This window comes from Erythranthe guttata, chromosome 4 (genome assembly GCF_056151865.1).
Source record: "Erythranthe guttata isolate IM_541 chromosome 4, IM_541, whole genome shotgun sequence".
Taxonomy (NCBI): domain Eukaryota; kingdom Viridiplantae; phylum Streptophyta; class Magnoliopsida; order Lamiales; family Phrymaceae; genus Erythranthe; species Erythranthe guttata.
In genome coordinates this window covers 2,207,673-2,232,330 of record NC_142536.1, presented here as the reverse complement: position 1 = coordinate 2,232,330, position 24,658 = coordinate 2,207,673, and the positions used below count along the sequence as shown (strand labels likewise).

Genomic DNA, 24,658 nt, shown 5'->3' with positions numbered 1-24,658 from the left:
TAATCTTGATATTGTGAACAATCGACATATACTAAAACAGCCTCGTCCGAACAACGATGGTCGATGAAACACCTTCATTCATTCACATGGATAAAAACTTTAACCGTTTGCGAGTACAAGAAAACCAAAAATCGAACAACTAGCCACTCCCATACTTACAGTGTATATCAAATGGCAACTATCTGTATGCTTACCTCTAATACGGAGTATATATGATGTGCGGAAGGTTATTAGTGAGAATATATGAAAACCGATAAGTCGCCTCTATAGCGTATGTCGCGTATCTATTTTCCATGCTTCATGCTTCTAGAAGAAGCTTGTTTCGGTGAGAAGAGAAGACTCTCTCTATATATGCACAGTTAACTGTCTCCTGTTCTTTTCATGAGATCCTGGACCTGCAACCGTAAATACGAAGGAACAGAAGGGCCTTTAAGCAAAAATAATACATCAGGTGCACGTGCGTTCTATGATGTGCAATATCACATGTTTCTTACCCAGTCCATTAGCCTCGGTTTTCTTCATGATTCGGAGTCTCCTAACAGAGATCAGGAACAACCTGGTACACAAAATAAATCATGAGACTACAAGGTTTCCTCTTTTAATTAGATGATGTCATTAGATAGATTACACAATAAAGAAGTACGAGAAAAACGGAACATACTGCCAAGGAACATCACCAACAAGCATCCAATCTCCATCTTTGTCTTCATAGGTCAGCACAAATTCAGAGAAGCCATCCAACAAACTCAAAGTCTCCTCCACACTCGTTCCTAAAACAGCAACCCCGTAATTTAGAATAACTAGTAGAGCAGGAAAATATAAAAAACATTAATTCTTTACAAGATAAAAAAAAAATAAAGAGGGCAGAAAACTACGTTTTGCCAGGAGCGATACACTCGGTCGAAACATTTCGTCGAGCGAACGAGCTAAAGTCTGGTAGCAGCTGTGAGCATTCAGATCTACCTTTCTTCCGATCGGGATTCCGTCCATGTTCACCTTCACAAACAGAGATTTCTTGACGAATACTTTTTCATTTGCGGTACTGTTATCAGTTACGATCCCGCCATTGTTGGTCTTATTATCCAAAGATGTAATAACGTTGTTGCTTTTGCATTTATCGATAGCCGAGAAGAAGTCTTCAGTGATCGGCGATTTTGCATTCGCTAAGCTGTTCATTCTGTAAGTCCTGACTGGCGGCCATCCCACAACCTGACTGCTTCGACAAATTGCATAGGCCGTAAGACACTTCGATAAACGAATAAAGAGGCACAAACGAAATATACACAGATTCCTAAAAACCCCCAATTTTTTCACTGGTTCATACCAATTCACAATTAACAACACAGGTGAACATAACCGGTCAAAATCGGAATTTCACACAAACAATAAAGATCTAATTTTGCAGCATAATTGTATTCCGACAAAGAACAAGAACAAACACACAAGTAACAAAAACAATTGACCAAATTTAGTAAAGAAAAGCCCCAGTTGGCAGTTACAGTACCTGATCGGAGAACGGCCGGGCGGCGAAGTCGGTGATTCGGCGGTTCTCTTTGTGCCACAACAGCCATTAGTACTATTATTATTAGCTTTAGTAACAGTTGAAGAGGAAGAAGACGATGAAGAAGAAGGGGCTTTTGTAGAAACCACCGATCGAAAATCTTCAGCAGTCAGAATTCTCGCGTAACGTTCCCAATAAACCCCGCCGCCAGCCGCCTCCGCCGCCGTCGGCGGCGGCTTACTCTTACCCTTCCCTCCACCGCCGAGGCTCAGCGCGAGGCCCAATTCCAACTCAGAATCAGGATACGAGGAAGATTCCTCGGATGAAATCACCATGTAATTATCATCATTCTCCTCCTCTATCGACAAAATCGACATCGGCCTACCGGAAATCAAAGCGCCGCCTGGTCGAGGATTATCACTCTGCATCGGAAAAATTCGATTCCAATTTTATATAACCGCGAAATAAAAAAAAAAAAGGGAGTAAATATTGATGGGACAATTAATGGGAAATTTGGGGAGGAAGAATGGTTTCCCCCATTGCTTTGGTTTGGGGTTTTGGTGAAACAGAAAGAAAAAAAAAGTGGGAAAAAAGTTTGGTGATGGTGGGACCCACAGTTGTCGGTTTGTGTGCCTGAAACAAGCATTATAAATTTCTCCTAACTGGGGCCCACCGAGGTACAACTGCTGCTGTGCTTTGCTGGTATTGTACCAACAAAAAATGAGCTCCGGGAACCATCGAAACTTTGCCCTTTTCTTTTTCTTCTCTGATTGAAACTGACATGATTGTGATTTTTTCGTTTTCATCTCGTCTTCCCTTTTTCTCTTTGAGAGAGAAAATAAATAAACAAACACATTTTTTTTTTTAGTATATTAGTGTATCTAATTTTAAAGAACTAAATTTTGATTTTAGCAGACAGTATAATATAAATGTGTAATTAAGTAATAAAACAAGGTTAAACTAGCAAAGTCAATTTGGAATTTTCTATTAAAACGAATGTTATTTTTATTAAAAAAATTATTATTTCATAATTTCATTGATAAATTTACAATTTTTTTTTAAATATTCTTTGGTTAGGATAAAATGAAGGGCTAAATACAAAAACACCCATGTACTACACATAAATACAAAAACCCCCCTCACATTACATTGCTTGAGTAGGGGTATTTTGGTCTTATCTTGGAAAAAATGTAATGTGAGGGGGGTTTTTGTATTTATGTGTAGTATAGGGGGGTTTATGATACAAAGTCCATAGTACAGGGGTGTTTTTGTATTTAACCCTAAAATGAATGAGCTTATTTATTTATTATTTTATAGTCTAATATAAAATATTATTATTTGTTCGGCACAGGGCCAATGAGATTCCTGGCGATAAATTAACGAGAAATTGACGTCGAAAATTTGGGAGAAATCGGGAGAAGGTAAGGACAGAAATGACTTTACACAGATAGACAACCCGACAACTTGTGGGGGCCCGAAACTCACACGGCTCAACACCTCAACCAATAACAATTTAATGGGGCCCACTTAGAAAAAAATTAACCAACAAGCCCAACACCCACATTTATTAAAAAAAGTAAAGCATGGGAGAGGTGTGAAGTAGAAGTTATATATAAAATATAAATCGTTATTGTTAAACGTCGTTTCAGTTTTAATGATTCCATTTCGACTTTAAATGTGATTTTGAATATTTTCAAGTCTAAAGTTAGATTTTTTTTTTTTAAATTTAACTCTTTCATGCATAATTTGTCACCGACGTACAATCTAGTTAATTCAAATTGAATTAGAAAATTAACTCAGAAGACTACAACAGTCGAGCTCACGCTCGAAGTCAAAACATTATTAATAAAATTCAAAACGAACTTTTAATATTTCAGATTGAAATATCATGCATTGAAATGGCTTCTTAATCAACATTTTACACATTTTGGTGAACAAAGTATAAGCAACCGTAGCTATTTTCGAATGCAACACGCTTTCTATATTATTTGAACTCACCTCGTTCGACAACGCAATTGCAATATCATTACTTGATTGGTTTCTTCGTCTCAATATATGAATCTTAATACTACGTTTCTTCCACATCTCCGCCTTTCTCTACCAGCACCCTGCCGCCGACCACCTACTTCCACCAACCACGTCACTGTAAAGGGTATCGGTCTTAGTCCTTTTCAATCAAAAATATCTATTTTCAGTCCAAATTCTTCAACCAAGCTTTATATTTCAGTCTAGACTTTCTATTTTTAGTCGAAGTTGTTTAACAGCTAAGCCGTTTGATCGACTTTTAGCAAATCCAAAATATTCGGGTCAGAATCTAATTTAGATATATTTGAAATTGGGGGTGAGTATAGTGGGTGGGATGGGGACATAGAAGCCGTTGCATGTCTCCCTCAAGTAATAGAGTCAGAAGTAAAGAAAAAAGATACTAATTACAGATAAAAGTATCTGGAAAGTGGGGCCCACAAAATAAAGAAGATACCATTAGTAAATCATGATTATGATAGAGATTAACTTTTTGTTTAATTACATTTTGATCACGCCAAGTTTGTTTGTGTTATTTAGGCCAACATGACAGCAATGCATCCTTTGCTTGTTTTCTTTCTTTTTTCCTTTTTTGGTTGAATGAGGTGTAAATTCTATTTTGGAATTTTATTTTGCAAAACAAAAAAAAAAAAAAAAAGAATTAATTAAGAAACACGATTTTTTTAAACTCAATTGCTGAAATTTATTATCGACCTTTGCAAAGATCGTTTAGGGTTTCTTTGGATCGGGTTCGATGGAGGTAAATCTTGTTTATCACTTGTTTTTTAAACAAGATTTTTTACTCAATAACAGTTCTGTAGTAACGAAATCCGATGATATGTGAGCTTGAACATATACTAACAAAGTCCGATGGCCCAATTGTCAGTCGTAAAAATAACCCATAAATTTTTATTTTTTTTATTTCCATAAAAATATATATTAATTATCTCAAAAAGCTGTAATTCTTACCTGCTCTATTAGTTTTCTTCTTCTTCTTCTTCTTGGTTGAGGGGGGCCTGCAGGGGGGCCATATTCTCTTGATGAATCAAGTTTCTTTTAATGGAGTAAGACTTTCACAACTACCAATCTACATCAGTAAAAAAGTAAAGATATTAAATTTACTGTTTCAAAGCAATGGACCAACAACAACTTTACCACTCCATTATGGTTGTTCCACCTGATTTATACAAACCATAGTTTTAAATAAGCGGTACAAAAGGCTCGAACTCGAACTCGAACTTTTTGTCAAGTCGTCTCGACTCATTTACACCTCTAATTCACACTGTACGCTCTAAACAATCTTACACTTGTTTTTTTCGTGTTACCTTATCTTCTACAAAAAAGAATCGAAGAATTTGATTCTCGTGATCCGTATGCAAGTTCAATACTATTAGTACTACCATCTCTCATCGCCGATCCAATTGTTCTTCTCCTTCGGGCCGGTGGGGCCCTCTTCTCCATACAACTCCAACGGCAACTTATTAAGAATATTCCTCATCGAATTCTTAACGACAGGTGGCAACACGTCGATGATCTTATCCAACTCCGTCCTCGAATCGTACACTATACTCGGACCCCACTTCCTCATATACTGCAGCCAACACGGTTCTTTAACACCAAGATATTCGGCCGCAACAATTTCGAACTTTCTGCTGGAATGAACACAATAACTGCTCAAAGCTGCATCGTTTCTCACCCCAATTCCGAGCTTCGAAGAACCCTGGATATAACTTCCAGGCCTAGAATAACTAGCGTGGCCGCTTTTCGAAGAATAAATAACCGATTTATTTCCCTCGATAAACTCCAAATCAAAAGCTTCCACCCATTCACCGCCACTGTGCTGCGAAAAATACACACTCCAAAGCTCCCCGGAAAAATTACTTACACGAAGAGTGAAGTGCTCCCAGTCACCTACATGCTCACCGACTTTACTAAGAGAAATATTCATCAACCCTACTTTTACAGTACCCGGCCCGTTGAAGGGGCAAAAAACCCACATCACAATATCCGTGAAAGTCCCGCCTAAAGCCGGTTTAACATGTATATAAAGCTTAGCACTTTCTAAATTTCCCTTCTTTAAATTCTGCCTTCGATTATTATCACAAGGCAAATCTATCCAATATGTTCCGTCGTTTGTTCCTCCGTTGGGCAGATTCGAACCTTGACTATCAATTGCCTGTCCTGTAGAGCTACTGCTATTGCTGTACAATAGTGCTCCATTCTCGAAGAACCAAGAAACGGAAGACGGTAGATAAACCTCGTCCGGATGGAAAAACACAGTGGGCCCGTAATGAGTGACGAGTGCGTGAATTTGATCTATATTAGGCATTGCGTGTAAATCACTATCCAGGTTCTTTAAACAAGCAATGCTTAGCTCTTCGCCTGAACTAAAACTATAACCGCAAAAAAAAGTGCCCACAGAAACGCCTCTCCCATACATCCCACGGTGAAGAGGCCTTGTGTTTCGAATTGTAAGTGGTATTTTGGAAAACTTAGAATGAATGTCCATTATCAGACCGTAAGCTTCGCATGTATCGGTTAAGTCCGAACGGACACATTTAACCTCGTCAAGATCTGGTTTGTCGGACTTGTTCGTCACCACAAAGCCTAAAGATTTGTAACCCTCAGGCGATTGTGGTAACCAGAAGTAACCACATCCATCGAAGCTCTCATCATCATCTCCTTCGTTCGAGCTCCACATTAATGAATAGTCCACGGGTTTCGAGAGAGGCGGCATATTATAACAGGAACTGTTTTGCGTAGTCATTTCACGAGCCACGAGAACAAACCCTCGTAAAGGGTTTTCATTAGATTGACAGTAGTGACCGAGGCAGAAAAATCCGTCGGGGATTGAAATCGGCTTGTAAAAACTCACACCTCGTTTCCCATCTGTGGAAAGATTGCAGCCCCAAACGAACTCGAACCGAGTTATTTGGCAAACCTCTAATTCGCCTAATCCAATTCTCGAGGTAGCAAATCCTGAACCTGTGTGTTGAAATAATTAGATGCATTTCAGAAAATCACAATCCTTCATCAAGAGCTAACTATTCAGCTCAAAAGGCCCAATGAAAAGCTGCTACTAATAAATTACAGAAATTAATCCCCAAAAAAAAAACCCTTTTTTTTTGCTCAAATATTTAAACACAGAACAATTAATAACACCAGAGATACATACACAAACAAATCAGAATCTAAAACAGCGTGCACGAATCAATTGGTCCTGTCCAAACGACAAATAACAAAGCATTGAACGGAAGAGTGAAAGTACCATAGGATACCTTGGGGCCAATGCGGAATCGGGTCGGGTAGAGAGAAATAATCGGACCCGGGTTGAATGAGATCGGTCACTCTGCTCCAAACGAAACAATTGCATCCCAACATATTATATCCCCGCCAAAAGATTCTCCGCCCAGCACCGTAATAATCGGACAGCACACAAATAATCGGTCGGAAAATCGTCAGGAGTTTGACGACAACGTTGAAATTACTCAGCATAAAGGAATTTTTGAGATATTTTTTTGCGGTAGTTTAGTGACGATCGTCTCTGTTTCTTCTCTTTTTCAAAACGATCGTTGCTTTTTTTTTTTTCTTTTTTTTTTCTTTTTTTTCTGATAAATAAATAAATTAATAAATAAACGTTTCTTTACTAGGAGACTAATTGTTTAACTTTCAATGTGGGCCGATTACCAAAGTCCGAACCAACAGAACTGTATCAAGCCCATCCCTAAGCAAAAGAATAAAATTGAAGGCCCTTATTTAAAAATAATAATATAAAAGTAAATATTTTGGGTAATATTTTTTATTTATTTAATTCTAAGTACAAATATTAAAATTATTAATTATTATGTTATATTTTATATATAATTCGGGATCCATATGTATATTTTTTTTTTTGGTTTATTTCTATAAAAATATAATTTTATTTTATACAGTTAAACCTCTATAAATTAATACAGTCGGAACCAGGAAAATTCTATTAATTTAGCGAATTATTAAATTATCGAGTTAATAATTTAATACATTTTCACCGAGTTTGGACCGAGAGAAACTATTATTTAATCGAGGTTATTAATTTATCGAGGTTCTACTGTATTTAGGGGCTCGTCATGCATAATCAAAGATGAAAATGCATGTAATATATTCAATATTTGATTGAGAATAAACATGAAATTTAGATTATTCAAATTAATATATTTCACTTTCCACAACCTTCAATCAAGCAAACGGAAAAAACGAGTAAAAGCGCCTGATGGACACGTGTACCGCTGGTAGAGCTTAGAACCTAAAATCACTAGAAATTAAAAAAAAATAGAAAAAATAAAAAACATGTGTTTCATGTTTTGGTTCGTATTCTACTATTTCTCTTTACACTGGAAATTGCTTATTACCAAACAAAAAAAATTAAATTTATAAAAAAAAAAAAAAAAAAAAAAAAAAGTATTTACATGACAGCTGGATTCATGAATTCTGCACCGTGCAAAAGTATATACCAAGTGTCGTAGACTAATCAACAATTGTAATTCCTCTATAAAAATCAAAATTTTCTGCCTCCCCCCCTCTCTCTCTCTCTCTCTCTCTCTCTCAATATAAAAAGGGTTACTCCCACAACTTGTTTTATATATAACTTCTCTCTCTCCTCCACTTGCAAATTGACCTCTATTCTTCATTCAAGATTATTCATCCCCACCACAACCAAAAATCAAGGTAAGTTCGATTTTTAGGCACAGGTCTCAACTGCACCACTGAATAAAGTGTTGCATTATAACCACTTGTGACACACTACATACTACCATATTTATTTATTTAGGCAAATCAATTTATATTTTTATTTTTTGGCTCTAAAACCATCTCTTATTCTCTTCCACACAGTTGATCTATCTATCTTTATAGAAAAAGGCAGGCCTTTTAAACATCAAATCTACCAAACAAGAAGGAAAACCAAAAAAAACTATGATGCTAAGAAGCTCCTCAACACCAGTTCTTGGATCCCTTCTTCCATCATTTTCAGACAGCCCCAACAACAATCAGCACCACTCTGAATATTTGCATGGATCCACACACAAACACACACCAAATGGCAAGATTTCATGCAATAATAATGGAGGGTCTCAAAATGTCAGAAAATCGAGCTTGTTTCGCTCTCATTCGGTAGCAGAGATCAAGAAATGCGCAAGTGGGAACGGGTTTCGAAGAGTTCTATCAGAAGGGAACTTGGAGGAGTTGGGTGATGATTCTTCTCCATACAGTGTTGATGGGCTCAGTCTTGCCAAGAAATCTTCTAGAAGGAATAGCTTCTGCGCCTTGGAGGCAATTCCTTCGTTTTCGTTCAGTCATTCGAGAACACCTTATCTCGAAGAAGAAGAAGATGACAGTGATGATGATGTCTTTGTGGAGGAGGAAGAATTAGAATCGGAAAGTGTTTCTAATGCGTTGAGTGCGGATAAAGACTCGGTTTTCGGGCCGGTTGGAAATGATGTGAGCAATGATTATGGCAATTTGAGATTTGAAGGAGGTGAGGGGAAGATGTACCTTGCAACAGGGCTTGGGATTTCGGGTATTGATTTTGTCGACGGTTGTGGAAGTGACAGTGGTGGTGGCGGCAGAGGAAGTTATCGACCGGTTGATTTAGGCAAGGACGGTGGTGGGGAAAACGATAGCCTTGGCATGGAAGAATATTACAAGAAAATGGTGGAAGAAAATCCAGGGAATCCATTGTTTCTGAGAAACTATGCTCAGTTTTTGTATCAGGTAGATATCTATCCACCTTGGACCGAACTTTCTAAATATTCATGTTTCTATTTAATAAAAAAAAACAAAATTATAATTGAATATTTGGTTATTTACTTACAGAAAAAGATGGATCTTGAGGGTGCTGAAGAATACTACTCCAGAGCAATCTTGGCAGACCCTGAAGATGGTGAAATCCTGTCGCAATACGCCAAGTTAACATGGGAGCTCCACCGTGACAGAGAGCGAGCTGCTAACTATTTCAAAAGAGCAATTCAAGCATCATCAGAAAACAGGTATGACAAAAATCACACAGTACTAGTACACACACGAGATATGATCAACATTTGTTTTGTTTTTTTTCCATGCCGAATAATTTCATCACATATTGACTAAATCGCAATTATGTGCTTTATCAGCCATATACATGCGGCCTACGCTTGTTTCCTTTGGGATGCAGAAGAGGATGAGGACGAAGAAGACGAATTAGCAGGAAATTCCCGAACCGAGCAGCAGCTGTTCTTCCAACATGCCTCTGCAACTGCTTATTAGTGTAAATACAAGTTTAGGAGAACTAAATTTATCTAGCATATAGAATACTGGAGAATTCAATCTATGGAAGTCAGTAATTGAATTTTCATGAAAAACATAATGCCTGAAAGTCTGAAAGATAATTAGCTAATTTAAATTCAGAAGTTTCATTGTAATCAGGTACCAAGTAAAACCCAAGTAATAAATAACCTTGTAATGGGTCATTGTTCCAAATTATAAATATGCTCCTCAAAATTGGTAAGGATGAGAGCAGTGTCGGTTAAAAGCAAGAAACTAAAAAACACTCTGGGGAATGTTCCTCTACAAGAAGTTTCCATTCCGAATAAAAAACGGAAGCAGAATTTGCTTCTACTTCGAAAAAACTGAAACAACATCTCCACGAGTAGGGAGAGAGCCCACACCAAAATATTTGACGACAGTTATTTCATCAAATGCCACGGTAAGTGTTGGATCGAGCTCTGTTCTGATCACCGCCATTTTGGTAACTTCCCCTCCCAGGAAACCTTCCACCTACAGTGCCTCTTCCGCCCCTTCCTGATCAAGACAATTCGAGTGCAGTAATAATATATGTCAGCACACAGAGCATACATATATTCAAAGCACAATCATAACTACAAAGAAGGAATGTTGAAAGCAATAAATAGATAATAGAATAATAAAATAGTTCGAAGAACATACGCCCACCACGAGAAGCACCAGTGTTTGGTCGTCTCTCCTCAATGTAGACGTTCTTTCCATCCATTACAATTGGAGAAGCCTATAGGAAAAAAAAAAAAAAAAAAAAAAAAAAACATTCAAAACAGGCTGCAATCACAGCATAAAGTATGACTTGATAATTTTCTCTGTAACCCGATAGTAATTTCTAGAAATTTTGCGCCAAGTGCTTAATATTTACAAATAGAAAGATAAGAGTGCCAAACTAAAATGCAACTGAGAATTGAAAGGAAAAAAATGTTAGCATACAGCACACTTGCCAATCAAAATTAGCATAGCATCCTATGCCACACATGTAATCATAAAATGGAAGTCACATATATTAACTAAAATGATATTATAAGCCAAAAAATCTGTAAGTATACACAAATGATACTCAACAAAAGGCGATGAATGATTAAATTCCTTTGATATCTATGTGAGTTCTAGGACGGACAATATAGAATAAGAAAAATATGTAGACAAATCCAGAAAAAAAGTTGTAAGTCAAAGTGTTCCAATTGGGACCACTAGGCATTCACTAAAAGTTTTGATGATGCCGAAATGGAAAAGATTCAAACCTTGATTGCATTCTGAACACTCTGAAGATCTTCAAACTCGACAAAGGCAAAGCAGATACCAGTCTCCTGTTCACAATTCGCAAATTCAGATTTGCAAGAACCGCTCAATGATAATGAATTAAAGATAGATAGAAAGTAGTAGACCTGGCGATTCTTCAAGAAGACTCCATCAGACTTGATTTGACCAAAACTCTGAAACTCCTGCCGAATATCAAGAGTTGTCACTGTAAGAGGCAAGTTCTTCACATAGACGGATTTTGATTCCCCTGAGAAAATAAAATAGAATCGTGTTGATTACAAAATAAAATAGAATCGTGCTGATTACAATAAAAATTGGTATTCCTGACATTAGACTTTAAAATTTTGTGCACTAATGCCAAGTGCAACATGAATTACAATGTTTTGTTCATCATCAATCAATGTATCCTTCCATAGAGAACGTGTTCACGGCTAACAAACAAACATTAACCCCAAAAACAATAGATAAACTATAGACCATGTAATATTATCAATCTAAAAATATTTTCACCAACGCATAAGTTTAATGGAGTGATAAGCCAAAGCACACAAGCACATGTTTTAGCAATGGACAAATACATATAAAAAGTTTACCACCTTCTAGTGACAAAGCTTCATCCACAGCATGGTCAAGAGAACTTGATCGAATTGGGTCCGACTGCTGGGGTGTAGGCTGTGAGACATGAGTCCAATCTGTAGCAAGTGGTGCTCTCTGAGAGAAAGCTGGTGGAGAAACGAATGTCGATGGAGATTTTCCTTTAACCGCCAACTTCAAATTATTAAAGCAACAGGAGGGATAAAGAGGAAAAGGCTTAGTCAGAAAATGTAATAAGCACATAATACAGTTCGTCACAACAACGTTAAACGAAACAAAAAACAAAGAGAGAGAATGGATGAATTTCAATTGAACTCCACAAGGATCTTATATTTGAGACACTGGAAAACAAAATTCCATGAAAGAAAATCATACTGCAGAAATAGAAAACTCATACGAACCCTATCATCCTTTCTATACAGCCTAGGCGCAAAACCATAACAAGTTTCTAAAATGCCGCATACCAAGACAGGACGTTTGATTCAAGGAAAGCAAGAACATAAAGACCCATTTTATGAATGTTCGCCTCATTCTCCCCTGGCGCTGATTTTTTTTTCCTGACGAATTTAAGGATGTTCTCTTTCACCCATATATTAGGATGATGTATTGGTGCGGCAGGGTTCACGTACATCACATTTTGAATGACCAAAAAGCACCTTCATCATTTAGCATTCATGGGATTCTTAGTGTGGCATTAATTTGACGACGAGCAATATCAATTTCTTTTACATGTATTCCATAGGATTTTTAGCAATAAGCACTTAAGACATGAGCTAATACAGTTCAAGTACTTGACATGCTACTAATCATCTTTTTCTAGAGAAAGTTCAATTTATTAATGCAGCAATCATAATGACATTGTGTTTCAGCTAATTCGCTATAATCAATGAGATAGAAGTATTCACATGACACAATAATGAGATTACGATATTATAATTTAATTTATTGAGCTATCTATAATATGAATGGTGCTTACTATAGAAGCATAAGTGAACTTCTTGGGTTCTACAACAGGTTCCTCTGTGGAAGGCTGAGTTTCTTTATGGGCAGTCACTGCACTTTGAAGCAATGCAATTGATTCTTCGATGGGTTTTTCCTCCTCTCGTCTTAGAGCCTCAAGATCGGGCTCAGACTCGGGTTCAGACTCGGCCTCCAAGTCCGGCTGATAATGCTCCTGATAATTGTATTCGTTAGTTGGGTCAACTCCTTCAATACGAATGGAGTTAACATGATTCATGGCCTCTTCCTCCAATGCATAGTCAGATACTGTGGCACAATATAACCATTTTAGCCAATGATATAGCAATTTTCAATAACTTCACACCATATATAACTATTACAGAATATGGACCAATACTCCCAACATTTTAAACACCTGAGCATGGAAATAAACATATTCCTGATAAATAGTTACTATATCAAAGTTGAAAACCTATCTTGGCCAAACCTCTGATCTGAATGTTCCCCTACAATCTACAGAGATCATTAAAAATTTGACAACTGAAGAAGCAGAACAGTAGATAGATAAAGAAAGCTAAGGTTTACATTAGTATTCAAGGTCTAGACTAAAAATGGTGGAGAGATGAAATAGTGTTCCGGAAATACAATATAATTCCCCACATTCTTAAGCAATCTTGAATTTTTGGCATGCATATATTTTGTCTAAATTATAGTTAGTTGAAATAATTGCGATTGGGTGTCATTAATTTGACGATCTGGTGATTTTTTTTTCTTTTACATTGTGGTCTACACGATATCCAGCAGGGTGATAGGGTACTAAAGTTGGCCAGTTAAAATTTATGGACGTACAATACCAGTTGGAAAAGTGAACTAAAATATAGAACTATAAGACTCTACTTACAATATCATATTGATCTCTACAAGAAAGGTATTTAAAACACAAAAAAATGTCACAAGATACCTGGTGGATCAGGAAGATGATTAGAAATAGTAGGTTGATAATCAACATTGTCTTGTGCTAGTGGTACTGAAGATTGGTATGCCACATCCTCGTCAGCAAAATGAAACATATCATTCAGAACAAAATAGCCTTTGTCTTGAGGAGCAAGGAAAAAGGTCTGCACAAATTTCCTTCCAGCACTGAAATCACTTGACTTGACAAAACCAGAAACAACGACAAGAACACCTCCATTCCAAGACTCAATGGAATTTATTGTCTTGATCTCAATCCCAGTAAAATTCAGCGACATGATTAGTTCATGGATTTTCTGAAGGAAAACAAATACATGCAATCATTGATTGGACACCAAATTTAATACATTCCAGACCAAACCAGAGATTTAAGGGCATGCATTTCAAAGGAAAGATAGCAAGCAAGGAAGATAACAGTTTCATATATCCCATTGGTCCTCAAGCCAACGAAATTAGTAAATACTTTTATTTCAATAAAGGCTAAGCCATATATGCGATCGAAATTAAACAATAAAGGATGAACAAAACACATTAGACCAAAACATAAATATATCAACCAACTATGTTCCTGTTAAAAAAAATAAAAAAAAATAAAAATAAAAACAGAACTTTTAAACTGAGTGATTAGGAAACAACTAGATTACTAGATGATCCATAGAATTCTTGAGTAGTGCAATCGGCATTAATTTCCAAACAAAATAACTAAATTTCAGATGAGGCTGTACAAAACGGATATCAAACAAACCGAAATTTGTCTACCTTATTTCAAATATTTCCGTAATCAGATTAATCGAATAATACCTCACAACAACTCAACAAATAAATATTCGGAAATCAATAATTGTGCTAGCAATTACCGCCAAATCGGAAGCAGAATGGATGATTTCTCCATCAACTCTAACCATAGAGCTGGAATCAGTGTAAAACCGATACACATAATCCTGCTGCTGCTGAAAAACCTGATAATACTGCTGAACGAAATACGAGCCAACCTAATCACTCAAAAAAAGACAAAAGGGGGAAAACGAGTCAATCAATCAACATCACTACGCATAAATTTCAATAAAATGCAAAAACAACAGAAATTAAGGAAGAAGGAACATGCAAGGTAAGATTATACCTGAGTCGCGGTGACTGCAGCCACGCGCTGATTCGCCATTCTTCCCCACTGTCAAACTCGCAACAATCAGTAATACGAGTATTTAAACCCTAGGTCAAGAGCTCTAGGGTTCGAAGTTCGAACGGATTGAGTGATGATTATCCCAGAATGGAGCTTCAACTTTTCTCTCTCTTAATTTCCAGTTTTTTAACTGACTGCACCGGAACAAAATTAACACTGTTGTTTTGATTGCGGCTGTGTGTGTGTGAGAGAGAGAGAGAGATCTTAAAGAGCGTTTTAGGTGACGCGAAGATCCGCTTAGTTTTCTATCTTACTCTTGGGACATAATAATTGAAATGAGGTACTCTCAAATTACGAAAAAAAATCCCCAAACATGAGGGAATTTTTCATAATTATACAATACCTTAGGGGTGGTTATATTAACCATTTGTGGTATATTTCAAAGAGATGTAAACATCAACGAAATTTTCAAATTAGGACAAGTACAAGATTACCTATCAAATCTCTGACATAATAACTTCAGTATTTAATTTAAATCTTGCCAGACAAGTTGGAAAAATAAATTTTTATGTCCAACATTACGTAGCAATGCTTATTGCTCTTGTCTTCTATCAGTGCACCAAGGGAAGAATCGAGGTAAACGAGAAAAAAAATCGAAACATAGCAATTAATAAACGACAAGACAAATAAGATCTATCTGAATGATATTTTCTACTCTGTTTTCCTACATTAAGTAGGCAAACTACAGGAGCATATCCAAACATCTTCTCCAAGTTATCTATCCATAAAATGCATCATAAAGATAAAACGTAATTAACAAAACCGAAAGGGAGTCGGGAAAAAAATATTACAAAGGGGTCGTAAAAATGTAAACTAGATCACTAAAAATACAATAACTGTCTACAGACAACATCGATGCACATAAAACATCATGGTACTGGTCCGCATCTGACAGCCGATCTACAGAGCAAGATTACACAGCAAAAAAGCTCATTGGAATTAGTCGTCATTCCTCAGTAATAACTCGGGTAATATGCAGGTGCAGCAGCAGTAGGTTGTTGGCCTGGAGTCAAAGCTGCAGCTACGGCTGGCTGTGCGTAAGCCTGCTGAGGAAAAATAAAAGGACAAGTCAAATTCGAGGAAAATGGATACTGTTTTATAAGAACCAGCTGGAATTATAACTATAAGCTTGCTTTTTTCGTTAATGTAATAAATAGATGCATAAAGATGTAAGAGCAAAAACCACGGTAATACTAGGGGTGGAAAATAATATTAGTAAACAGTTACTAAATGAAGTAAATAATATTTATGTTACCTGGGCAGGATAAGTTGGAGGGTAAGTTCCATACGAAGCACTTTGAGGCACGGATGTAGGTGCTTGTGGATGAGTGTAACTCGTTCCGTAACTACCATATGCCGCCTAAAAAAGGAAAAAAAAAAAAAAAAAAAGCAATATAGTAACCACATATCAAGACAATTTAACAATATATGACAGCACTCAGATAACCTACGAAAAGCAGCAGATAAAAGAGAGCCAAGTAAGAAAGCAATTTAAATTCATGCCAAACAATATTCTAGACCTCAACTTCATAATCGAACAATATTTTAGAGTTCACATGCAACCAATGCTCAGGATCCACGGGAAGGGACATGACATAATATCCAGAAAAATGCCTCTTTTTTTTACTGAAATAGATCATTCTGATTACTGACACCCAAGAAAAAGCAAAAAAGAAAACAGAAAATAACAGGTACCTGTTGCGCGTAGCCAGGGTTCCATTGTTGTGGCTGAGTTTGTGAGGCCTGAGGCCATGCTTGAGGTTGTACGCCGTAACCTGCTGCCCACTGATTTTGTGTACTTGGATATGCACCCATCACCGAGGGAGCAGATGTTGAAATAAGTGATTTTGCCAGTTTGGTCCTGTCTGAAACTAAATAGTCATCAGCGTGACGCTTCTTTGAGTCGGCTACGCTTCTGTGGTTCAAGAACACTTTTGCATGTCGATAATCAGCCTTCTTAATAGACTGAACATCTCCAAAGAGATCCAGGAACTGCAAAATACATTAGCTAACACATAAGCCAATCAATTTGTAATGCCAGCACAATAAGAAAAATGTTCCTAGATACCCAAAAGATCGGTATTTCACAGATGCATCTATGAGAAAACATGACATAATACAAGTGCTGGAAATTGCACCAGATGCGTATCGCAGCAGTATTCTTGCACAAAAAGAAGGAAACAAGGAACGACGAAAAAATAGAACTGTCAACACAACCGAAACAAGTTCTTAAGACACTTGCGTTGCCTAATGAATATATAAAGACACTTGCGTTGCCTAATGATTTAACACTCACATGAGAACAAAAAACTGAGGTCACCAAAACAGTATTTGATATGTGTCTGTACGTGTCATTCTTACCTCCAAGAAAATGCTGGATAGCTCCTCTCTTTCGTCAATACTTGCAACACTAGGGTTGTCTGCATTCGGAACTGTGAATTTATCAACCAATGAATCTAAATATTCTATTTGCTTCGGATGTGACTGAATCGACTCTAAGTGGATCATCGCCTGCAATTTTGAAAATTTTAAGAACATATTAAATCCAAATGAATGCCATGAGTAAATCAAAGAATCATATTCGGGTATGAGCATTTTTTCTTTCTGGGGTGCTCTTTTGTCCTTTCAATTATGAAGACCAAAACAAAATAATAAAGAGGAAGGTATAGGTACAGATAGCATAAGAAAAGCAGGGCAGCAAACCTCCAAAAGGGGTTTTGACAATTGGGCACTCTCCACACCTTGAACCAGAATCTCCCTTGCCTTGTCAACATTGCCAGAAACCTACCAAAAAATTTCAAAAAAGACGTTGTCACACAGATGGCATGAAGCAAATTCTTCTTCAACTCGAATCTTATCCACGGTGAGCTACATTTGAAATACAAGACATACCAAAAATACAAAACGTGAGTACTGGGCAAACAACAAAGGCAGAGCCTGTGACTGCTCCTTTCCTTTCTCAATCGCAATTGCCTGCTCATATAAAGAATAAGCATCTTCCAAGTTTCCCTGTTAACAAAAGAAAAATAAAGTTAGAAATCAACAAACAAATTGTTAGTACAACATAGAACAGCTTACTAGTACAATCTTACAAGTCGGTGTTCCATGTTTGCATGCTTGATGATAGCTTCTAGAAGGCCAGGTGAAATTCCAGTGTGCACGAGTTGATACGCAGCTCGAGCTCCATGAACATCACCATGCTGCTCCTTAAATCGAGCAGCAAAAAGATGGATCTCTGGTTGTCTCTGTTCACACACATTATAATTAAACAGGAAAATAAGTTGCACTCTACAGAAAAAAACATTTCTGATAAGCCTCACTACAACTGTTCTGTACAAATTGTTTCATTTTATAAGGGTACTTCTTGGAACTAATCAAATTAAATTTGGTAAATTTCATGAGAAAGAGGCGAGTACCCCTGAAATAAATAAGTAAAGGTAGAAAGTTGAGGAGGAATTATTATTGGAGCATCAAATAAACAGTAAAATTAGAGGAACAGATCATCAGTGTCAGTTTCTTAAGATTAATAAGAACAGATGCAGCAAAACAAGTTAGAAAAAAAAAATAAGAAAAGATCGAGGTGAAAAAATCTTTTATAGCTCAAACTTTTAAATAGTCAAGACAAGGACAAAATGAAAATATTCTAGCATACTCCACCATGTCATGTCATCGTTGTCCCCAGTCGTACCAAATCAAGGCATTGGCTTGCAATGTTTCAAGGTTTTAAACCTAAAACGACTAGATGTGGGTTTCTTTCACTTTCACTCAATTTAGAATATCTTTACATTCCATTCATTTATCGCAAATTATAATTCATCAACAAGTTTTAGGAGGAATCTTGAATCAGGGATATGGAGCTAAAACACACTATCATAAGATTACATACCTTTATAAAGACTTGAGTAGCACGGGCAAGTGCATTTTCAGCGACCTCCATACTACCACTAGTTTCCATACACAAAACATACCGTATCCAGTATTCAGGATACCTAGCACATGCTATCAGACATCTTTCATATAGCTTAACAACCTGAGGACACAGAAAAAGTTACAATCAACAAATACAAATTCAAACTTGTGTGAATCGAAGAAATAAAAAAAAAAAAAAAAAAAAGTACTATGGAGAAATGCACAAGAAATACTCCGCTGGAGAAAAAGGGAGGCCCCTCAAATACGAAAGGAGGGACCCTCCTTGCGTGACAGATAGATGGTTAGGAAGATAAGAACACACCTGCATGCATAACATTAGAACTTCAAAACAAATATACATCCGTATTATACATCATGAACCTAGAATTTCGACTCACAAATGAGAGGTTGAAGTACTTAGCCTTATAGAAAGCAAATCGAAGGCCCATGCTTTAGTCCAAGTTCAATATCCCGTTTTAAAAGATGCTTCTCCAACGGTTTAGCCAATAAAGCATATGACCCGGCAGATATTACTAACTGTAAGTCAATGTGTAACAAGGACAACTAAAGCTACATACAAAGATAAATAAATAAATGTGCCAAAGAAACAAACTGGGATACCTTATTAAAGTCATCTCCACCTTCAATAAAATCAAGATAGTTGTGCCAATTTTCAAGCTCTGCAACATTGAGGGGTCGCACATGAAAGTAGGGCCTCCTTATGGCTGTTTCGAAACCAATAATCTTAGAATCGGAGTCTTTAGCTTTCCTATATATCTCTTCTCTTATTGCAATATACTTCTCCAGCTCCTCCGCATCTTTTAAACTTGCACTTACAGCCTTAGAAGATTGTTCAGCAGAATTAGGAGGAAGCTCTCCCTCATTTTCTTGGCTTGCAGCTTCAGAATTTGCAGCAACTTCCTCAGCAGTTCGTAATTCAGATAGAGGCCTACTAGCAACCAATTCCTTAAATCTGTAACAACGTGCAGCACCATTAAAATTATCAGTCATGACGAGGAAACAAATAGACAAACAAACACATACATGTGTGTCTTAATACCAATAAGAGAGAAATAACAGTATATAGTGGGTATTAAATACAATGTCGGGCAATAATCTTGACGTTAAGGAAAATGAAAAATGAAAACAAAGCAAGCTGATTGAGCGGAATGAAATCAGAAAAATATTCTTGGTAAGAAAAGCAGATTAAGGCACTCCTAGACTCCTAAAGACACGGGCTTAGGCGACCAAAGACATTACCATCACACTGCTTATTTCTTAACCACATACACTATCAGGAAAAAGAAGCACGTGGGCAGGAGGTTGACTTTCTCAAAAGTAAAACATGATTTCATAGTCAAATATGAATTCAACTTAAAATACAGATAACAAAGAAGAAAATGTCTGAAGCAAAATAAGTTACCCTTCAAAATAACGATCCAGCTGCTGATTTGGAATTTCCAATACCCTTGTGTAAATTGTGGCAATACGGGGCCAATCATTCTGTGAAATTTCATACTCCATGTACTTGTCCCAGAGCGGAAAGCATAAGTAATCAGTCCCTACATATGCTAAGGCTCTTTCAAATAGCCTGAAACACAGAGCAGCAAAATATAGTTGTTATATTCATTAAAAATGTCTATCAATAAATGGTCAACCACAAAAGCATATAGCGGACTGGTGTTGAGGAGGAAGGATTAATTCACTCAAAGAGCACTTTAGAAGTCTGAACTAACAAATTTTGCTGCATTTACCTTTCCTCAAAAGAATCTTACACAGCTTGTCAGGGAGGTATCATAGAGGCCATCATAGCCTTACTGTGCAACATCTTCACGGCAGCCAATGTATTGAAGCAACTCATGTGCCATGGTTAAAAACACCACAATTTCATGAAGAATGACATTCTAACCCTAATGAGAAGAATAACTGAAGGGATGACCAGTCCATGTTACCCATTAAAAGTTTGAACCCTAAAGAAACTCGGCTACTAAATATAGTAGTAAAAAATGGAAGTGTTTGCTCATCAGAAAAAAACTATCTAATATGCATTCCTTTCAAACCTTTACACCTTAAACTTCAGTAATCTCTGTTGCAAATGGCTGAAATCATGTTAGAGAAAAACAAAAGATCACAACAAAATAATATGTAAATCACGGAGACCACACAGACTAAAAGTTAGCAAGGTAACACATAGGAAATTACCTTCTGATAGTGTCAGGATCTCCGTATGTGCTAATAGCAAAAACACAATAATGAAGCCACATGTCGACAGAGTATGTAACTCCTTGAATGGCTCGCTCATAAACCTCGGCAACTTTGTCCATTGAGCTAAGACGCGCCTCATGATCAGCATACTTTTTCCAGTAACCATAGCATAAAGGAAATTCCGCTAAAAAGGCATCATAAACTTTCCGAATTTTCAAGATGTTGCCCTAAACAATGTGGGAAAAAAGACAACCAAAGTAAATCATATTGACAGCCATACGGTCTAATGAAGAATGACAATTAAGAGTCCCCTAAAACAATGTCTAAGAGGCAGTCACACAAAAGACTAGTATGTCAAAGATTGTTCTTGCACCTTGACTCAAATCAAAATGCATTGTAACAAGCTTCAAGCTCAAATGTTTTTATATTGGAAACAAAATCAACGAAGCAACATACACAGAAAAGTCAAATTCGAATTCATCAGTCATACCTCTGACATTCTCTCTGTTTCTTCAATTAAGGCAGTCCAGGCATCAAAGTCCACAGAATTAGTCATCACTATGCTCCATAATCTTTCCTCTTCTGCACTAAGTCCTGCCAAAAAATGTTTCAATGTTAAAGATGGCATTCCAGTGAAAAAGCTTTTGCTTCAATAGTAAATTATGAGACCACAGATACAAAACAGCAGGGAAAAAAGCACTTCCGTTCACGTGCAAGCATTTAAAAGTTCCTCTTTGACATCCATTAAACATAATTACCAACAATCAACTAACTCCCATTATCTTTCTAGAGGTTACGTGTAATCTGAGTGTTTAGATTTTAAGAGTAGAGATTTTAAGAGGACTCCTATATTACAATTAAAACATCATGATACATAGATAATACGTATGTGCGCGCTATATAACACGAAACATCATTAATATGTCCCTTGATTTGTGCAAATAAATGATATTTTTCTTCAACTATTCAGCTCTTGCTACAGGCATTAATGTCTGTACATGCACGTTCCAAGTAACAAAGACCTTTTCAAGGGCGTCAGTTGCTAAGAATAAGAATGTCCTACCATGTAGATAAAAATGTGCTACCGACTTTAAATTTTTAATATACAATGAACAGCATGTCACGTACAAATGAGAAACTGAAATGGAAAGCTACCCTCAACGATTGAATTTCTAAAGCATCATAAATTAAATACCAGAATTATCGAGAGGCTGATGCAAAGCAGCAGTGCCAATACCGTCAGCGACCCCATTTTCTGTAGTACTGGCCGTTGCTCCATTTCCTGCTTCGCTAACACCATTAACATTCAGTGAAGAATCATAACCAGCAACTTGAGTTGAATCCAGAGAGTTTGGAATACCAGTAAAATTTTCATTAGAATCATATGCCATTACATCAGGGGTTTCTTGCTGAGTAACATCTACTGATGTTGCATTCATATTGCTAGAATCTACGTTGGAGGGCAGGGTCAATGAATCGGCAGACTGTATACTGCTAGCTGAAGAAACCATCTCTCCTGCATCAGATACAGATGTAGGAGCAGGAGCGTCAGCTGGAGCAATTGAATGACCCCCATCAGAAGCAGCGGCAGCATTTGTATCGACAGCACATGTTTCTACCATCATGGCCTCGTTGTCTCCCATAATACCAAAAGGGCACCCACTACAAACTGCATAAATTGGAATCAGTTATGGTTCGATTGCTCATCCAGCATAGAAGATTCAAAGTCAGAAACGGAAATGCATGACAACATACGTGATGCAACTTTCCTCTATTATATTTCAATTGCAGAAAAAATCACTAGGAATTTCATAACATTGTACCTTGAGGCTTTGCCAGAACAATTTTCAAATACCATATACTAAATTTGAGTTCGACAGGTTACAGTTGAAACATTCCATAATGCACATAAAATCCTGCCCATGGGAAGTATTCAAATTAAAAAATATATAAAGACCCTTATCTTCTTACGTTAGCAGCCGATGTATGTTTAATCTGAATAAAATTTATACAAATCAAATAGAAAAATACATATGTATCGCTTCGTTTCTTGAGAAGATCGCGGGGAAGGTCAAGTGAAGTTTACAGCTACCAGTAAATATAAAATGTTTTCAGATGACTCCAAAATCTTCAACTTTCATAGACGTACGTGTCATTACTAGTTATATTGCAAACACGCAAAAAATTAAAGTGCTAATTAGGACATTAATTTGGCTAATTGACGGCTGATAAATGGAGTTAGGGGCAGAATACATATTTTCACCTACATTATACAGTATTGCTCAGTAGATCTCGTATCAGCACAAATAAATACGAAGCTCATTGGTGAACTTCAGGTATTCATGCTATCATATGCTAGCCCAGGCAAAAACAAACAAAATATCATAATTGGTCTTAGCTTGCTTGTTTGTGTTCACCAATAAAACCCCAAAAGGGTTGCCCCATAATCAACTCAATACCCGAGTAGACTGCAACGAACCAGTAATAAACTAACAAAAACAGCTACATAATTAGGGTTTGGCGTTATAAACCCTAAACAACATAATTGCCACCCAAAACAAAAAAAAAACACATACGCTAAAATTGGACCCCGCTTATCAAGCAGTAGCAGTAGGTAAAGAGAGGACGAACAAATTAAAGCGATATATACACAAAATGCATGCATACATAATTGCATTGGGAACTAGACAAAAACTTGATAAATCGAAGGATGAAGAACAAAAAAACTTCACATACCGGAAAACGAGAGAGGCGGCGCGACGGTGGAACTCCGAACTTTCCAGAAGCGAAGTTTGAATTATCTCTCCGTTCGGAAAAAGAAAAGAGGTTTTGTAATTGAGGTTTTAACTGGGGGGAATAGAGGGGGGAAGAAATGGAACAGAGGGAATTTAGGGCTGTATTTGTAACGGGAGAATGAAAGCTTGAGGGCTCTGCATTACTGTGTGTGGGAGTTGATTGAGGGCTGGGGATATATGCTCGATGGGCTCTGTCATCATATTACGGCCCAATTAAAGCCTTCGTGTTTTCGTTGATCCAATTTGATACAAGGTTGGCCCAATTGGCCTACGACTTGGCCCAGCCAAAAAATTGATATTTTGGGGCCTCCAAATTACTATAAGTCTTGTACATTTTCTACGATGGTGATTTACTCAACTTGGACTGGATTCGTTTCCGATCTAAAATTAACCGATGTGAACGAATCTAAAGTCGATTGGAGTTGCAATTCGGATCGGATTTATATGGATCTATTTCATCTGTATCTCGACTTATATGGTTTAATATCTCAACCTATATGGTTTGAACTCCATTATACTCAACTTTCACACATACACACTAACACATATTATTCACGTTGACACACACTCCAACACCCTTTTTTCACGCAAACACATATACACACTCCAACACACTTAATCCCCATGTTGAGCCTACTAATAAGATGTGAACAAATCATGTAGGTTGGGATGGATTTATTGGGCCAAAGGTCAATAAGAGCCGAAGATAGTGTCTCTTGGAAAATTCACTCGTAAAGAGCCTACTGGCATGGAGTTTGCCGAACAACAAACCGCATTTTGTCCCCGCACACACGTATAAAAGATAAAGATGAGGTAGGTGACGAGCATTGAGAGATGTTGGAAGCTAAGATTTGATATTTTCTATAATATACAAGGAAAATATGTAAATTAGAATCGATGATTGAGTAATTAATGTCGATTTTGACCAAATAAGGAGATTCAAAAAGT

The 24,658-nt window shown here is 37.0% G+C and overlaps 5 protein-coding genes across 13 annotated transcripts; 1 reads left to right on the top strand and 4 right to left on the bottom strand.

Moving 5' to 3' along the window:
- Positions 1-29: 29 nt before the first annotated feature.
- Positions 30-2,116, bottom strand: LOC105951766 (auxin-responsive protein IAA13). The gene is made up of 5 exons (XM_012975220.2): positions 1,505-2,116; positions 876-1,213; positions 662-770; positions 495-556; positions 30-395 (listed from the first exon to the last, which is right to left on the bottom strand). Exons 1-5 carry the CDS (start codon positions 1,927-1,929, stop codon positions 346-348), a joined length of 984 nt encoding a protein of 327 aa, XP_012830674.2. The 5' UTR covers positions 1,930-2,116; the 3' UTR covers positions 30-345.
- A 2,542-nt stretch (positions 2,117-4,658) lies between these two features.
- On the bottom strand, positions 4,659-7,249 carry LOC105951757 (vacuolar protein sorting-associated protein (DUF946)). The gene is made up of 2 exons (XM_012975210.2): positions 6,802-7,249; positions 4,659-6,508 (listed from the first exon to the last, which is right to left on the bottom strand). The coding sequence occupies exons 1-2, from the start codon at positions 7,016-7,018 to the stop codon at positions 4,920-4,922; spliced, it is 1,806 nt and encodes a 601-aa protein (XP_012830664.2). The 5' UTR covers positions 7,019-7,249; the 3' UTR covers positions 4,659-4,919.
- Positions 7,250-8,036: 787 nt separating this feature from the next.
- On the top strand, positions 8,037-10,043 carry LOC105951803 (uncharacterized). The gene is made up of 4 exons (XM_012975260.2): positions 8,037-8,227; positions 8,393-9,271; positions 9,374-9,546; positions 9,670-10,043. The coding sequence occupies exons 2-4, from the start codon at positions 8,474-8,476 to the stop codon at positions 9,800-9,802; spliced, it is 1,104 nt and encodes a 367-aa protein (XP_012830714.2). The 5' UTR covers positions 8,037-8,227; positions 8,393-8,473; the 3' UTR covers positions 9,803-10,043.
- Positions 9,907-15,237, bottom strand: LOC105951793 (nuclear transport factor 2). 2 transcript variants are annotated; one of them, XM_012975248.2, is made up of 9 exons: positions 14,742-15,237; positions 14,479-14,613; positions 13,611-13,917; positions 12,666-12,955; positions 11,692-11,863; positions 11,221-11,342; positions 11,077-11,142; positions 10,481-10,559; positions 9,907-10,336 (listed from the first exon to the last, which is right to left on the bottom strand). In XM_012975248.2, exons 1-9 carry the CDS (start codon positions 14,778-14,780, stop codon positions 10,230-10,232), a joined length of 1,317 nt encoding a protein of 438 aa, XP_012830702.1. In that variant the 5' UTR covers positions 14,781-15,237; the 3' UTR covers positions 9,907-10,229. The 2 variants fall into 2 exon arrangements, with proteins under 2 accessions (XP_012830702.1, XP_088672472.1); XM_088816346.1 differs by having other exon boundaries at positions 10,487-10,559.
- A 191-nt stretch (positions 15,238-15,428) lies between these two features.
- On the bottom strand, positions 15,429-24,023 carry PRP39 (Tetratricopeptide repeat (TPR)-like superfamily protein). 8 transcript variants are annotated; one of them, XM_088816342.1, is made up of 16 exons: positions 23,652-23,861; positions 22,739-22,831; positions 22,276-22,584; positions 22,111-22,197; positions 21,406-21,509; positions 20,913-21,142; positions 20,134-20,301; positions 19,332-19,683; positions 18,688-18,831; positions 17,894-18,046; positions 17,694-17,810; positions 17,505-17,585; positions 17,163-17,312; positions 16,497-16,793; positions 16,057-16,161; positions 15,429-15,847 (listed from the first exon to the last, which is right to left on the bottom strand). In XM_088816342.1, exons 3-16 carry the CDS (start codon positions 22,556-22,558, stop codon positions 15,755-15,757), a joined length of 2,364 nt encoding a protein of 787 aa, XP_088672468.1. In that variant the 5' UTR covers positions 22,559-22,584; positions 22,739-22,831; positions 23,652-23,861; the 3' UTR covers positions 15,429-15,754. The 8 variants fall into 8 exon arrangements, with proteins under 8 accessions (XP_088672468.1, XP_088672471.1, XP_088672470.1 ...); XM_088816345.1 differs by having other exon boundaries at positions 15,429-15,844; XM_088816344.1 differs by lacking the exon at positions 22,739-22,831 and having other exon boundaries at positions 15,429-15,844; positions 23,652-23,879.
- Positions 24,024-24,658: the final 635 nt, after the last annotated feature.

Excerpts from the sequence above, each read along its gene's own strand:
- LOC105951793 (XM_012975248.2), bottom strand. The coding sequence starts at position 14,780 with ATGGCGAATCAGCGCGTGGCTGCAGTCACCGCGACTCAG. Across the intron at positions 13,918-14,478 it reads ATTCTGCTTCCGATTTGGCG|AAAATCCATGAACTAATCAT; the intron begins GTAATTGCTAGC and ends GTTTTCCTTCAG. Across the intron at positions 10,337-10,480 it reads TGGTGCTTCTCGTGGTGGGC|GAAGGGGCGGAAGAGGCACT; the intron begins GTATGTTCTTCG and ends TGTCTTGATCAG.
- LOC105951766 (XM_012975220.2), bottom strand. The coding sequence starts at position 1,929 with ATGCAGAGTGATAATCCTCGACCAGGCGGCGCTTTGATTTCCGGTAGG. Across the intron at positions 1,214-1,504 it reads CCCGGCCGTTCTCCGATCAG|TCAGGTTGTGGGATGGCCGC; the intron begins GTACTGTAACTG and ends TTGTCGAAGCAG. Across the intron at positions 557-661 it reads GTTGGTGATGTTCCTTGGCA|GTTGTTCCTGATCTCTGTTA; the intron begins GTATGTTCCGTT and ends TTTGTGTACCAG.
- PRP39 (XM_012975272.2), bottom strand. The coding sequence starts at position 22,558 with ATGGGAGACAACGAGGCCATGATGGTAGAAACATGTGCTGTCGATACA. Across the intron at positions 21,510-22,110 it reads TCAGCCTCTCGATAATTCTG|GACTTAGTGCAGAAGAGGAA; the intron begins GTATTTAATTTA and ends ATTTTTTGGCAG. Across the intron at positions 16,794-17,162 it reads TATCCAGCATTTTCTTGGAG|TTCCTGGATCTCTTTGGAGA; the intron begins GTAAGAATGACA and ends TGTATTTTGCAG.
- LOC105951757 (XM_012975210.2), bottom strand. The coding sequence starts at position 7,018 with ATGCTGAGTAATTTCAACGTTGTCGTCAAACTCCTGACGATTTTCCGA. Across the intron at positions 6,509-6,801 it reads GATTCCGCATTGGCCCCAAG|GTTCAGGATTTGCTACCTCG; the intron begins GTATCCTATGGT and ends TTCAACACACAG.
- LOC105951803 (XM_012975260.2), top strand. The coding sequence starts at position 8,474 with ATGATGCTAAGAAGCTCCTCAACACCAGTTCTTGGATCCCTTCTTCCA. Across the intron at positions 9,272-9,373 it reads ATGCTCAGTTTTTGTATCAG|AAAAAGATGGATCTTGAGGG; the intron begins GTAGATATCTAT and ends ATTTACTTACAG. Across the intron at positions 9,547-9,669 it reads CAAGCATCATCAGAAAACAG|CCATATACATGCGGCCTACG; the intron begins GTATGACAAAAA and ends GTGCTTTATCAG.